We start from the raw sequence: 14,180 nt of genomic DNA on the forward strand, positions 1-14,180 counted from the left end.
TGCCGATAAGAGGCGATAACTTCTAGCTTTATAGCCAGATAAATATTTTTCCGGCTGATCCTTAAAAATATCGATAATTACCGGATGATAAGCAGAGAATATAAATATTATTAAATATTATTATCACTGAAATGGAGGAATTTCTGAAAAAACTACCGAAAGTGGAACTACACGCACACCTCAACGGATCCCTGGGAATCGAAGGCCTTCGCGATCTTGGCGAGCGCCTGTATGGATCCACCTCAGAGGAATTCGCAGAGCTATGCCAGCGGTTCATTCAATTTGACGATAAGAGTCTGGATTCGTGCTTCAAGAAGTTTGATTTTGTTCACGAGCTGACATCCACAGTTGAGGGCTTACGGTATGCCACGGAGCTAGCAGTGCGAGACTTCGATAAGGACAATGTCCAGTATGTTGAGATAAGGACAACACCCAAGGAAAATAAAAACTATTCCCGGAGGGAATATTTACAGCATGTAATCGATGCAATCCGAATGGCAGGGAAAAAGTATCCACGCATATTAGTTAAGCTACTCCCCTCCATTAATCGAGCGGAGCCAGTTGCGGCGGCTGAGGAAACGGTGTCCTTAGCCATAGAGTTTGCGAAAACTCACCCAGATCTGGTACTAGGAATCGATCTCAGTGGTAATCCTGGCAAGGGCAGCTTTGCAGACTTCATCCCAATACTTTCGCGCGCCCGTGAGAATGGTCTTAAATTGGTTATACATTGTGCCGAAATAGAAAACCCCCCAGAAGTCAAGGAGATGCTAAAGTTTGGAATGACACGGTGTGGCCACGGAACTTTTCTAGATCCAACCGATATCGCATATTTAAAGGAAAGAAATGTTGCCATTGAATGTTGTCTTACGAGCAATCTGAAAGCGGGAACTGTTCCCGATTTGAAGGATCATCACCTCAAGAAACTAATGGAAGCGGATGCCCACAAAGTATTGTGCACTGATGACAGTGGAGTGTTCGACACGACGCTCTCCCAAGAATTTATCTTGGCATCGGAAGTATTCGGACTGAGTAGGAACCAGTGTATTTCCTTAACTTTAGAGGCAGTCAATCATTCCCTTGCCAACGATGAGGAGCGAAGTCAGATGTCTGCTAAAGTAAAAGACTACGCGGCCAGCTTTGCATAATAATATGTCTAATTAGTATTTGCTGCTAGCTTCAGGAATTCGTTCATTATAAGTTTCCATTTTTATTTTGAAGTAATTAAGATTATTAATAAAATAAAACGATGTAGAAATCGACGCGGAGATGATTATGGCCAAGTTAAAATAATTGGGAATCTAAAAGGGTAACTTTTTCGACACTTTTTATACAATATTTCAGCGAATTCGTATCGGATTTGAAAATAGAATACCATTTACGAATCAGGCATCCTAGTAGCTTGGATTTGCAGCAAAATATAAGAGAAATCGATGAATAAAATTTTGACTCTATTTTTGGCCAAAAACAAAATTGAATTAGATTTCGCAAATATAACAAAGGTGGGTGACCTTCAAATTTTTTGTTTCGAGTTGTTGTTCGATATCGAAAAACGTGGTACGCAGTTCGGTGGACATTCGACTGCTGATTCCGAAAATGTAAGGCGTTGCCAGATCGGACCAGAAACAGAGATTCCAGAGCCCATATCTCGGCCAGTTGTGGTCCGATCTGGCAACGCTTGGTGTTTTCAAAATCAGCGCCCCAAAGTCTATCGGACTGCATACCAATTTTGTCGAAATCGGACAAAAAGTTTTTTGGCGAAAATCGGAAAAAATCGTGATGTTTAGCCTTCAATTTTTGCGAAAAAACGGTCGAAAATGAGTTGTTCGATATCGAAAAACGTAGTACGCAGTTCGATGGACATTTGAGTGCTGATTCCGAAAATGTAAGGCGTTGCCAGATCGGACCAAAAACAGAGATTGTAGAGCCCATATCTCGGCCAGTTGTGGTCCGATCTGGCAACGCTTCGTGTTTTCGAAATCAGCGGCCCAAAGTCTATCGAACTGCATACCAATTTTGTCGAAATCGGACAAAAAGTTTTTTGGCGAAAATCGGAGAAAATCGTGATGTTTAGCCTTCAATTTTTGCGAAAAAACGGTCGAAAATGAGTTGTTCGATATCGAAAAACGTGGTACGCAGTTCGATGGACATTCGAACGCTGATTCCGAAAATGGTCATGGTTGCCAGATCGGACCAGAAACAGAGATTCCAGAGCCCATATCTCGGCCAGTTGTGGTCCGATCTGGCAACGCTTGGTGTTTTCAAAATCAGCGCCCCAAAGTCTATCGAACTGCACACCAATTTTGTCGAAATCGGACAAAAAGTTTTTTGGCGAAAATCGGAAAAAATCGTGATGTTTAGCCTTCAATTTTTGCGAAAAAACGGTCGAAAATGAGTTGTTCGATATCGAAAAACGTAGTACGCAGTTCGATGGACATTCGAGTGCTGATTCCGAAAATGGTCATGGTTGCCAGATCGGACCAGAAACAGAGATTCCAGAGCCCATATCTCGGCCATTTGTGGTCTGATCTGGCAACGCTTGGTGTTTTCAAAATCAGCGCCCCAAAGTCTATCGAACTGCACACCAATTTTGTCGAAATCGGACAAAAAGTTTTTTGGCGAAAATCGGAAAAAATCGTGATGTTTAGCCTTCAATTTTTGCGAAAAAACGGTCGAAAATGAGTTGTTCGATATCGAAAAACGTAGTACGCAGTTCGATGGACATTTGAGTGCTGATTCCGAAAATGTAAGGCGTTGCCAGATCGGACCAAAAACAGAGATTGTAGAGCCCATATCTCGGCCAGTTGTGGTCCGATCTGGCAACGCTTCGTGTTTTCGAAATCAGCGGCCCAAAGTCTATCGAACTGCATACCAATTTTGTCGAAATCGGACAAAAAGTTTTTTGGCGAAAATCGGAGAAAATCGTGATGTTTAGCCTTCAATTTTTGCGAAAAAACGGTCGAAAATGAGTTGTTCGATATCGAAAAACGTGGTACGCAGTTCGATGGACATTCGAACGCTGATTCCGAAAATGGTCATGGTTGCCAGATCGAACCAGAAACAGAGATTCCAGAGCCCATATCTCGGCCAGTTGTGGTCCGATCTGGCAACGCTTGGTGTTTTCAAAATCAGCGCCCCAAAGTCTATCGGACTGCATACCAATTTTGTCGAAATCGGACAAAAAGTTTTTTGGCGAAAATCGGAGAAAATCGTGATGTTTAGCCTTCAATTTTTGCGAAAAAACGGTCGAAAATGAGTTGTTCGATATCGAAAAACGTAGTACGCAGTTCGATGGACATTTGAGTGCTGATTCCGAAAATGTAAGGCGTTGCCAGATCGGACCAAAAACAGAGATTGTAGAGCCCATATCTCGGCCAGTTGTGGTCCGATCTGGCAACGCTTCGTGTTTTCGAAATCAGCGGCCCAAAGTCTATCGAACTGCATACCAATTTTGTCGAAATCGGACAAAAAGTTTTTTGGCGAAAATCGGAGAAAATCGTGATGTTTAGCCTTCAATTTTTGCGAAAAAACGGTCGAAAATGAGTTGTTCGATATCGAAAAACGTGGTACGCAGTTCGATGGACATTCGAACGCTGATTCCGAAAATGGTCATGGTTGCCAGATCGAACCAGAAACAGAGATTCCAGAGCCCATATCTCGGCCAGTTGTGGTCCGATCTGGCAACGCTTGGTGTTTTCAAAATCAGCGCCCCAAAGTCTATCGGACTGCATACCAATTTTGTCGAAATCGGACAAAAAGTTTTTTGGCGAAAATCGGAGAAAATCGTGATGTTTAGCCTTCAATTTTTGCGAAAAAACGGTCGAAAATGAGTTGTTCGATATCGAAAAACGTAGTACGCAGTTCGATGGACATTTGAGTGCTGATTCCGAAAATGTAAGGCGTTGCCAGATCGGACCAAAAACAGAGATTGTAGAGCCCATATCTCGGCCAGTTGTGGTCCGATCTGGCAACGCTTCGTGTTTTCGAAATCAGCGCCCCAAAGTCTATCGAACTGCACACCAATTTTGTCGAAATCGGACAAAAAGTTTTTTGGCGAAAATCGGAAAAAATCGTGATGTTTAGCCTTCAATTTTTGCGAAAAAACGGTCGAAAATGAGTTGTTCGATATCGAAAAACGTAGTACGCAGTTCGATGGACATTCGAGTGCTGATTCCGAAAATGGTCATGGTTGCCAGATCGGACCAGAAACAGAGATTCCAGAGCCCATATCTCGGCCAGTTGTGGTCCGATCTGGCAACGCTTGGTGTTTTCAAAATCAGCGCCCCAAAGTCTATCGAACTGCACACCAATTTTGTCGAAATCGGACAAAAAGTTTTTTGGCGAAAATCGGAAAAAATCGTGATGTTTAGCCTTCAATTTTTGCGAAAAAACGGTCGAAAATGAGTTGTTCGATATCGAAAAACGTGGTACGCAATTCGATGGATATTCGAACGCTGATTCCGAAAATGTAAGGCGTTGCCAGATCGGACTAGAAATAGAGATTCTAGAGCCCATATCTCGGCTGTTTGTGGTCCGATCTGCCAACGCAGATTGACAATTATAGTTCTCGAAGATCTAAGATCAGGAAGGTATACAATTTTTCGATAGCATAATTATTGGCAAAAATATAGCAGATTCCCTGAAAGACAGTGATGCGAAAAACAATACTAAAGCATGTTCCGAGTTTTAATATCATTCTTTTTATTCAATATGTAGAAGTATTTAGTTACAAGTTTTTTCATTAGTTATGTTCATCCTTCATACGTACATATGTGGCTATTACCTTTTTATATTTTTCTCATTTTATGTCATTTTTAATTGAAATTAGGGTCTTTTATATTTTCTGTGTCCTCTTTTCGGCTTTTAAGTGTGGCAAAGTTGGATCGTAGGCTTTTGAGTATAATGGGGTTCAAGCATTGGTCAAGAGCAGGCTCCCTTAACTGCGATCGAAATCTAAAAAATTGTTTTCTTCCATTTCTCAAGGAAGTATTCAAGAATTTCGAAAAATGCTACCATTGAAGTCTATTTTGGTTAAAAAGTATCTTCTTCTAAAGGCACTTTCTGCCTAGAAAAACGTCATTATAACATGTTAAGGAAGTTTGCCTGCCTGGAATACTCTATATACAGTTTAACTATATATAATTAGGATTTAAGTTGGATTTCTTTTACTGCAGTTCTCTACTAGACATTTTGTCCCTATCCAGTTGTTAATTCGTCGCGCTATCAGGAACGACAAACTTAGGAGTTTACGGAGTCAATTTATATCATTTATAAATATTACTACCCAAGCTTGGGAGCCCAAGTACAAATCTATATTTATTCATATAAAGGTATACATTTCTACAATTTGGAAAAATTCTACTAGTTGAAAATGGTATGGTATGGATTTTGCTGTTTTCTTTTAGGATTTTCGTTTTGAAATTGGGCTTTAGGTTTTTTGGTAAACTTTTTCGTTAGTATGTATAATTTTTTTAAAATTTATGGCCTGGTAAAAGTTTAGCTCGCCAAGGCTAATAAAAAAATATGTCTTGTTTACTTACTGGCTCATTATAAAAGTTGATCATTACTTGGGTATACATATCATATAGACAGCTAGCCTGTTTATATATAAAAAATGCGCCATATAAAATGCCTCGAACATTGCGCTCACTTTTTTGTGCCATATTTTTTTGTTTTTGGTTGTTGTTTTGGAAGGGATATTGGTTAGTGGTAAGTGTATATTATATTGTATATAATTATTTTCAATGCAATACTAGGCTTTCCTTTAATCGAAAGCCGTATTAATATCAATTTTGATTTCAGATTTTTAGTCATCGCAGCCTTCCATTGAAGCCAATTTGTTGAAACTTGGATGTTGGAATTTTGGTTGAATTTCATCTACGGGCTTGAAACTGAAAGGCAAAACCGGAAACGGAAATGAAAAACCATAATGGAAAAACATATTGCATAGAGATTTGGATCCAATCGAGAAATAAAACGTTTGCTTTTTTGCTACATAATAAACTTGTTTTATTTTTTTCACAAAGAAATTAGCATTAATCATATTCCGTATAATAATAATAAACATAAGAGTCTAATGCATAGTTAAATCAAATGCTCGAATGCTGACCAAATTTTCGTTATATAACTTGTGCCAATTGCTCGCCGTTTACAAAACCAAGGGTTCGGGTTCGCTAGGTTGTTGTATATCTCAATTTTTAATGTGTTCAAGTGTTTGTAACATTTCCGTAATATTTCCGTAATTAATTATTTACTGTTTATATTTATATTTATATGTATGTATATGCTTTAATGTATATTTATATATATTTTATAGTTTTACTTGACGTCTGCTCTAGCACTTGCCTTTTCCTTTCAAATTTCCCCACATCCTTTGTTCGTCCTTTTTACAACAAATTACAAATGTTTATTTAGTGTATGGTTTTTAGCTATATCCTTAGCTTAGTTTACAAGGTTCTGCTTTCGAAAAATTTTACAAATTTCATTTTTTGTTTTCCTCTGCGGTATGCATAATATATGTATATATTTACTTTAATATAGGGTTATCCCTATGCCCATTCGAAAGAGGGGCTTTTGCTTTATTTAATTGTTTTCTTTTTGTTTATACAAATTTAGCGAATAAAATCAAACCATTCGCTGTCGGGGTGTTTCATATTGAGTTGTTTTCTTCCAATTTAAATGCCCGACTGCCGGGGTCGAAAGGCAACAAAAAATGCTTGCCCGTTTTGCTAGGTTTCGCTTGGCTTTACGTTACAAGTTTACACATGGAGTTCGTATAAGTTAAGTTACATTGTTTACAATTGCGTCTGTTTAAAGGTTGTTATTTATATAAGTTTAATTTTAAACTGGGATTCAATTTATTTCTTATATTTCGACTTGGTTGCTTTAAGTGTTTTCACATGCGTGCAAAAAATTGTTACTGTAAAAACTGGGCGCGTGTAGAATACGCCAGCTTACGTGTAAATTTCACTGTGCCACGGCACATCCGCTACTCTACACATGTATTTTACATATACATATTAAAAACGTTGCCTCACGTCAAGTTCAAAACTAAGTGTAGTACAATCATATCTCCTATAAGTGTGTGTATAAGTTAAAATATTTATAGGGATCGGCTTAAACTACAACTACAGCTAAGCAGCTCGATGTGTCTGTGTTTTTTTAATGTTTTTATGTATTTTTTTTGTATTGTGTATATATGGTTTTGTGTGAGCGTGGGTGTAGCTTTGTTTAGTCTACAGAAAGCATCTCTACTTGCATTGTTCACTCCGAACCGATCTCGAGAATCTTAAATACAGTGTTCAACTATGGTTTAATTAAATTAAAATTATCAGTGCATTGCGCTCTAAAGACAGGCAGTTGACAAGTTAATAACTAAAAATACCAAACAAATAATACCGCTTGAAATGCTCACTTGTACAGAGACCGGATACTGTGGCGGGAACAAGGATAATGGATAAGGATAATGTCGGTGATTTGGGCATGTGGATGGGTTGGGGTGGGGAGGGAAATTTACAGAAAGTTACAAATGTTCAGTGACTGGTATCCTTTGCTTGCTTTATATACAAAACACGACAACAACAACGACACGACAACGAAATTGTGTGTACAATAATATGCATAATACACTTTACATTGATCTCCAAAAATGGTTTTACATTGTTTGTTTGGATTTGGATTTTTGTGTGTTTCGACGAAACCGACAAAAAAGTCTAAATTCGTTTTTTCCTACCATCTCTCGTTTTCAGTATTTTCAATATTTCAATATTTTTGTATTTGGAATAAGGCGTCGCGAAATAGTCTAAATGTATATCAAAAAATGTACTTTACAACATATACAATTTTTGTTTGTATTTTACAAGTGTTTTCGATGGCGTGTTTAAAACATTTTTATACACTTATGTGAAGGAGAATGGGTTTATCTTAACAGTTTGATGCACAGCGAACGCATTTCAAGCTTCGCAGGAGCAAAAAGCGCTTTCTAATCAACAACGATTCTATTCTCCAAGTTCAGTTTCTCTCTCAGGGTTCAGTGTCGGAAAGCAGAAAATCGATTAAAATTATATTTATACATACATTATCATACAATAAGGTGGGCTAGCAATGACTGATAAACGTAAACGTATATTGCCGATTAATTTGGAAAAAAATACAAAAATTTTGAATTGGGTATTTATGTACGTGGTTTATTCATTTTACTTGATGCTATAAAAAAAATATTGAAAAATCATCATGCATAAAAAAATGAAATCGAAGTTGTTTTACATATGGGGGCAGTCACTTTTCGAAAACGAAGTATTTTTGACAAAAAATTACTATTTCTTTGGCGCATGAATTATAATTGCGTGATATTTCAAAAAAATGATGCTTGTTCAAGCTTTTAATTACAATCATTTTCCGAGACTATATTTGTACAAATGTTGGAGTTGACAAAAAAATAGAATAGGGAAAAGAACTGCCCTCTAAACTGATTCAGGCTTACGTTTCTAACAAAAGTTCATTGACTGGCGTCCGAGGCATTCTCGATAATTCTCAATAGATCGTTAATGAGCAGGCCGTCATTTTCGGTTTATAAAATTATAAATACATGAGTGCAGTTAGAATAGAATATATATGAGTTACTTGGCGACTTAAAACAAACAATTTACAAATGTATAAATATGTTATAAATTTTACAAGTGAACAATTTTAAAATTACATGGTTTACATGGTTTGAGTTTGGTTTTTTATTTTACAAAATTTTACATAGTGCGAAAGCATTGTGAATGGGCTGAAGAGTCGTTCATTGTGTAGGTGTTGAATGCATTCAAGTGTGTGTACTTATGTGTGTGTTTTTGAAGGAGATAGTGTGTAAATTTGTATTTAATTTCCTCTTTTTCTGTTTTGGTAGCTGCTGGCTCCATAAATTGTTTACTCTACATTCTACACTAGGTGTGATTTCTGCTGCTGCTACTATCCCTCGTATATAAGTATATTTCCTTTTTGTTTTTGAAATGGTTCCTCTGTCTGCACTTATAAATTTTATGCATTTTCATGCTGCCTTACATTCTTAGCTTTTCTTCCTTTTCTTCTCAGCCCCGTGGCTCTTCAGTTGTCCTCTTATTTTACAGTCCAAACATTATTCATTTACAGATAGGCATGCTAAAAAAAATTAATAATTTATACAAATTACAACGAAAATGTACGCAGACCAAATAGTGTGTGTTTTCGACATTTTAATTTACAATCATGCTTGCATTTGCGACAGCGCTCGGTGCGCTCTGTTTCTTTTTAATCTTTCTGATTTTGTTTTTAGAAATTAATCATGCGAGCGCATTGTACAAATTTCTTAAAATCTCCAATCATGGGTGAGTGTGTGATTCTCTCAAGTATTATTTTGTTTCTTCAGCTTGGCAGCGTTTTCAAGCAGCTTCGGTTATCGCTGCTTCTTCAATAAATTAGTTTACAATTACGTGTATTTTTTTTTTTGCTTATGCTTCAGCTTTCCAGCTCCTGAAAACTAGTTTGCGATTCGAGAAGTATTCTTTCCGATGGCTAAATATAGTTAATAATTTCTCTGTTGATGTTCTTACAGCACCCCATTGGCGGTGGTGGGCGGTCCGATGGGACCCAAGCCACTGTTTACCGCTGCCGAAACCACCGAGGATGAGGACTCCGAGGCGGATGGGGAGGATGGCTCCACAAGCATGCCGGTTCCGTTCTCCTGCACCGAGCAGATGGAGGGCGAGCCCAGGCTGTTGGTGGTGCTGCTGGTGGTGGTGTTGGTGGTGGTGCAGCTGATGCTGGTGTTGCTGCTAGAGATACTGGTCGAGGCCACCAGAGGGCCAGCACTGCTGACTGCTACCGCCGACGAGGATGCCGGCACTGCCGCTGCAGCCCCTCCCGCTCCGGTGGTCGATCCTGCTCCAGTGGCGGTGCCCACCGCAATGGGATTGGTGATCTTCATGTAGTACTTCTCCAGTTTGGCGTTGATGTGCTTGCCGTAGGTGTACTTGCGCAAGGCGGCCATGTGAGGCCGGATCTTGGTCATCAGCTTCTTCAGCTGCGTTGGCTCAGAGACGTCGATCATCTTCTGTACCACATAGTTGGCATACTGATCCTTCATCATCACGTGCAAGGCGCTATAGAGAATTACGAGAAAGGGATTAGCTTTCACGAAGCAATACGCAAACCCATTTGGACTTACTTGTCGTTGAAGGTGCAAACCTCGTCGATGAGTCCTGTACGCTCTCCACGAGTGGCATGGGTCACGCACTTCTCCACCACGTTGGAGGCGAACTTGTGCTGGGACAGCACCAGGACCTTGCCGCGTACACTGTTGATCAGAATGGACTTGTCCTCCTGCTTGCCGTGCTCTGTAATCGGAAAATATTAAACATAGTTTTCAGAAATCCTATTTAAATGTTTGTATGACTCACCCAGCACATGCTGAATCACATAGTTTCCGTATTGGTCCTGGATCAACTGCTCGGTATGCTCGTGCAGCTCATCTAGTATGGGGGTGGTCTGCTCTGCGGTGCAGTGCTCCAGAATCCGCTGGATAACCCGGCATCCGTACGGGTGGGTGCTCAGCGAGTACACCTGACCCTTGAAAGCATTGATGATGAACTGCAGAGCCACCGGATCCACGCACTCAATGCACTTCTGCACAACATGGTTGCCGTTCTGATCCTTGACGCACTTCAGCACATGCCCGTCCAGCTCGTGTACGATCTCCTGCTGCTGTTCCGGCGAGATGCTCTCCAGCGCCTTCTGGATCACCCGGCAACCGTACATCTGAAGTGCCAGCTGAAGCACGTGGCCCTTGACCTGCATGCCCAGGGTGTTCTTCTGCTCGGGCGTTCCGAATTCGAAGAACTTCTGGATTACATAGTTGCCGAACACGTCGGTCATCAGACTGTAGGCAGCTCCGAGGATCTCGCTGAACACCATCTGCTTCTCGGCGGCCGTGGCTCGCTCCAGCTTCTGTTGGATGAACCGCGAACCGTGCTGGTCCTGCGAGAATTCCACAATATGGTTGACGAGATCGCGCAGCTGGAGATTCGGGTAGCGCTGGTTGCGGAAGTCCTCGAGGAGTCGGGATCTGCCCGCCGGGGGAGCCCCACCCACACCTCCGGCAGCTGCCACCGCGGCTGCTGCTGCCGCTGTGGCGGCCACTTGGCGTGAATTCGCGGCGGCTGCTGCTGCCGCTGCCGCAGCCACTGCTGCTGTTCCCGGGATGGCCAGGTGATTCGAAAATAGTGAACTATTCGAGCCGAACATGTTGTTGGCGGCGGCGGCCACCGCTGCCTGGGCAGCTGCTGCTGTGGCCGGCAATCCTACGGCAGCGAGTTGCTGCTGTTGTTGCTGTTGCTGCCGTTGACGGGACTCGGCGCCCGGAGCTCGACTGCCCAGCAGACAGGACTGTGCCGATGGCGGGGGAGTGAGAGGGGCGCCCAGGGGACTGGCCGACGTATTGGCCGCTGCTCCTCCGAGTGCTCCGTAGGCACTGCTCGCTGCTCCCGGCCACTTGCCACGTGCGGCGGCGGCTGCAGCTGCGGCGGCTGCGGCTGCCGCCTGGGCCACGGTGCTATTCACGGCACTGGCTGCTGCTGCCACTCCGCTGCTGGTGTAGTCCATGGCGGAGGGACTGAAGGCCGAGGTGCTCCGGTCGAAGGAGTCGCGGCGGCCAGTCAGCGAGTTTGTGTTCAGTGTCAGTCCTGTAAAGGATAATAGAAAGGGTTAGTTTAAAGAGTAAAGTCTTATGAAATAAAATGTTATGCAGGTTGTTCTGAATAAGATATAAAATTATATTAACATATGTACATATATTTAAGGAAAGTATTTTATAAAATTTAATTGTAAATTGTTTAACTTTTAAGTGTCTCAAAAGCTATAAACTAAAGCCACTAGTTGTGTTTAAGGAATGGCTCAATCCTGGCCAGGACAATCAATCTGCAAATGGAAAATCGAAAGCCCGTAAAGCTCGCCCCTCACTTTCAATTCAGTTTAGAGCGTCATGCTGATGCTGGCCGAGATATAAAATCCGGACGCAGCTCGGAAACATTACTCCTCGATCTGGTCGCAATTGTGTAATTAATCGCGAAGGCGGGTCGGGGGAAGGGGCAGGAGTAGTGTCTTTGATGCGCCTGTAAAACTTAATTGCCCGCTTTAAGGCGCAGCTGTTGGCTTAGTTTTAGTCACTCGACCATTTGGCATTGTGGGCTTGGCTTTATCCTTTCGCGTCTCTACTATTCCCTCGGCCACATCTATCTCTCTAAGCCATAATGTACAGCATTAATGGAGCGCAGACACATGAGGCTGCCAGCCAGCCAGGATATGTAAAAGGATACCAGTCCGAAGTCTGTGTGTTGTGGGCGAACGGAAACAATAAGTGGGTGTATGTATAGAGGAGAAAGACGGTGCCAACTTGATTGATGTTGTAATCTGTCACTGGCATTTGATTTCGCCCCCACCCGCACAGCTCGAAGGATATGGAAGGAGGAGATAGACAGAGACAGTGAGAGATTTACAGAGCATCCTTGCGAGCAATGAGCCGGAAATGTGCGATTTGGCAAAAAGCGAAAGTTCCAGACTTTCAAAAACGTACATACTCTCCTCAGCAGCAATCGTTCAGATTTTGAGTTGCAACCCGAAAATGAATTGCTGAAATTTATAACCCCGCTCGGCCGTAATTGTGGCTAGGACGCATTAAGTTATTTAACAACTAATGCAACAACAGTAACAGCTGCGCTGAAAGGGTTGCAACACTCGCAGCTGGGTCCAGGTAACCGAGTGGGTGGTGGCAGCCACTTGAAAGGGGGAAATTGCTGTAAATGTCAACACAGTGTGCGCAATTTGTTGACCGAGTTATTAAGCAATTTGTAGAAAGTTACATGGAATGGTGTTGGTGTTGGTAAACCCTTTACGATGTTGCCGTGCTGCCAAAGTGGAGCAGAGTTTCCAGGTGTAATGAAGAAATCAATAGTGGCCGAAGCCAAGGAAAAGGATTTAATATTTCTACACCTATGGAGTTTAAGAATCCTTTAAAGGTGCATCAGAAGTTTCATTTCTTAGCAAGTTAAAGAAAAACTATCAGTTCAAGCTTCTCTTAAAGTTTTACTGCATTTCCGTTGCTTTTAAGGCCGCGCTTAAGCACTAATTACATTTCACGTAATGCCTCCTTAAACTGTTTTTTCATAGCCTACTTAACAGCGCGCTTACAAAGTTGCCTGCGCCGAGAATAGTTTTCCTCCCAGCATGCAGCTGGGTAGTTATTCCTCCTCCTCATCGTCGACCTTTCTCTCGACATTTAAATGACTACCAGTTTTAATGCCTTTTCACTTTTTTTTTTCTCCGTCCTATTGTTTTTGTAGAGGTGAGAGACCACAGGAAGTAGTCCACCCGCCTCCCTTCAATGGTAGAGACGCGTGTGTGCATAATGTGCACGTGTGTGCATTTATAATTCATAAAATCATTACATTAAGCTAAGAACGGGTCCCGCCTCTCTTTCTAGTGTCACACTCTGTCCCTTTCTGTTTGCGGAACGTGTGCATAAACCACAAAATGTCGCCTGCAATAAACTTGGCGTCTTTTTAATGCCACCCACTGCCAGCACACACGCAGCCCCACACTGGAAATAATATTTCGGAAAAATTAAGATAATAAAGGAAGAGTCCTTTTCTTTTTTTTCGAAATATTGATTGTATTTTACGAGTCTTAGGGCATTATTTTATTAAATTATTATTCATAAACACTATAAGACTATTTTCTCAGTGCCTGCACATGGCTGCAGTTTCATTTGGCAAAGTGTCTCCCCAATGGGGGTCTGAGTTGAGTTGAGACAGACACTCGGTCGTTGGGTCGTGGCAGCAGCTTCTGCTGGATCTGTTTCGGCAGGGTTGGCAAGTGGAGACCGTCTCCAAATCACCCACTGCCACCCGAAATGTGTTGTATCCCGCCACTGGGCCGGAGGATTGTTGCCTCAAACCCCCGTCATTGCGTCCCGCACAAATTGCATGAATAATTCCCTTTTAAATTGTGCAACTACACGCACCAAACTGAAAACCGAACCCCCTCCTCCGACCGGATTCCGGATGCCGGAACCAAAACGCATTCAGTTTCCCGGGCCGAGGAAATAAAATAAACAGACTGAGAGTACAGTGTCTACAGTCTATACGCCAAACTCCCCCGAAACACTTTCA

At 41.8% G+C, this 14,180-nt stretch overlaps 2 protein-coding genes across 14 annotated transcripts in view; one reads left to right on the forward strand and one right to left on the reverse strand.

The window, feature by feature from the left end:
* The first annotated feature begins 54 nt into the window (after window positions 1-54).
* Ada (adenosine deaminase-like protein) lies at window positions 55-1,259 on the forward strand. The gene has a single exon (XM_017233067.3). It carries the CDS (start codon window positions 132-134, stop codon window positions 1,143-1,145), a length of 1,014 nt encoding a protein of 337 aa, XP_017088556.2. The 5' UTR covers window positions 55-131; the 3' UTR covers window positions 1,146-1,259.
* A 6,896-nt stretch (window positions 1,260-8,155) lies between these two features.
* pum (pumilio) overlaps window positions 8,156-14,180 on the reverse strand; it is a 161,911-nt gene continuing 155,886 nt past the window's right edge. For all 13 annotated transcript variants that reach the window (XM_017233053.3, XM_043212490.2, XM_070281753.1 and 10 more), the window contains 3 exons: window positions 10,416-11,696; window positions 10,184-10,352; window positions 8,156-10,118 (listed from right to left, as the gene is read on the reverse strand). In XM_017233053.3, the coding sequence (XP_017088542.2) occupies window positions 9,566-10,118; window positions 10,184-10,352; window positions 10,416-11,696 (2,003 nt within the window). In that variant the 3' untranslated portion in view covers window positions 8,156-9,565. The remainder of the gene's footprint in view (window positions 10,119-10,183; window positions 10,353-10,415; window positions 11,697-14,180) is intronic.

The sequence above is a fragment of the Drosophila bipectinata genome, chromosome 3R (genome assembly GCF_030179905.1).
Source record: "Drosophila bipectinata strain 14024-0381.07 chromosome 3R, DbipHiC1v2, whole genome shotgun sequence".
NCBI lineage: Eukaryota > Metazoa > Arthropoda > Insecta > Diptera > Drosophilidae > Drosophila > Drosophila bipectinata.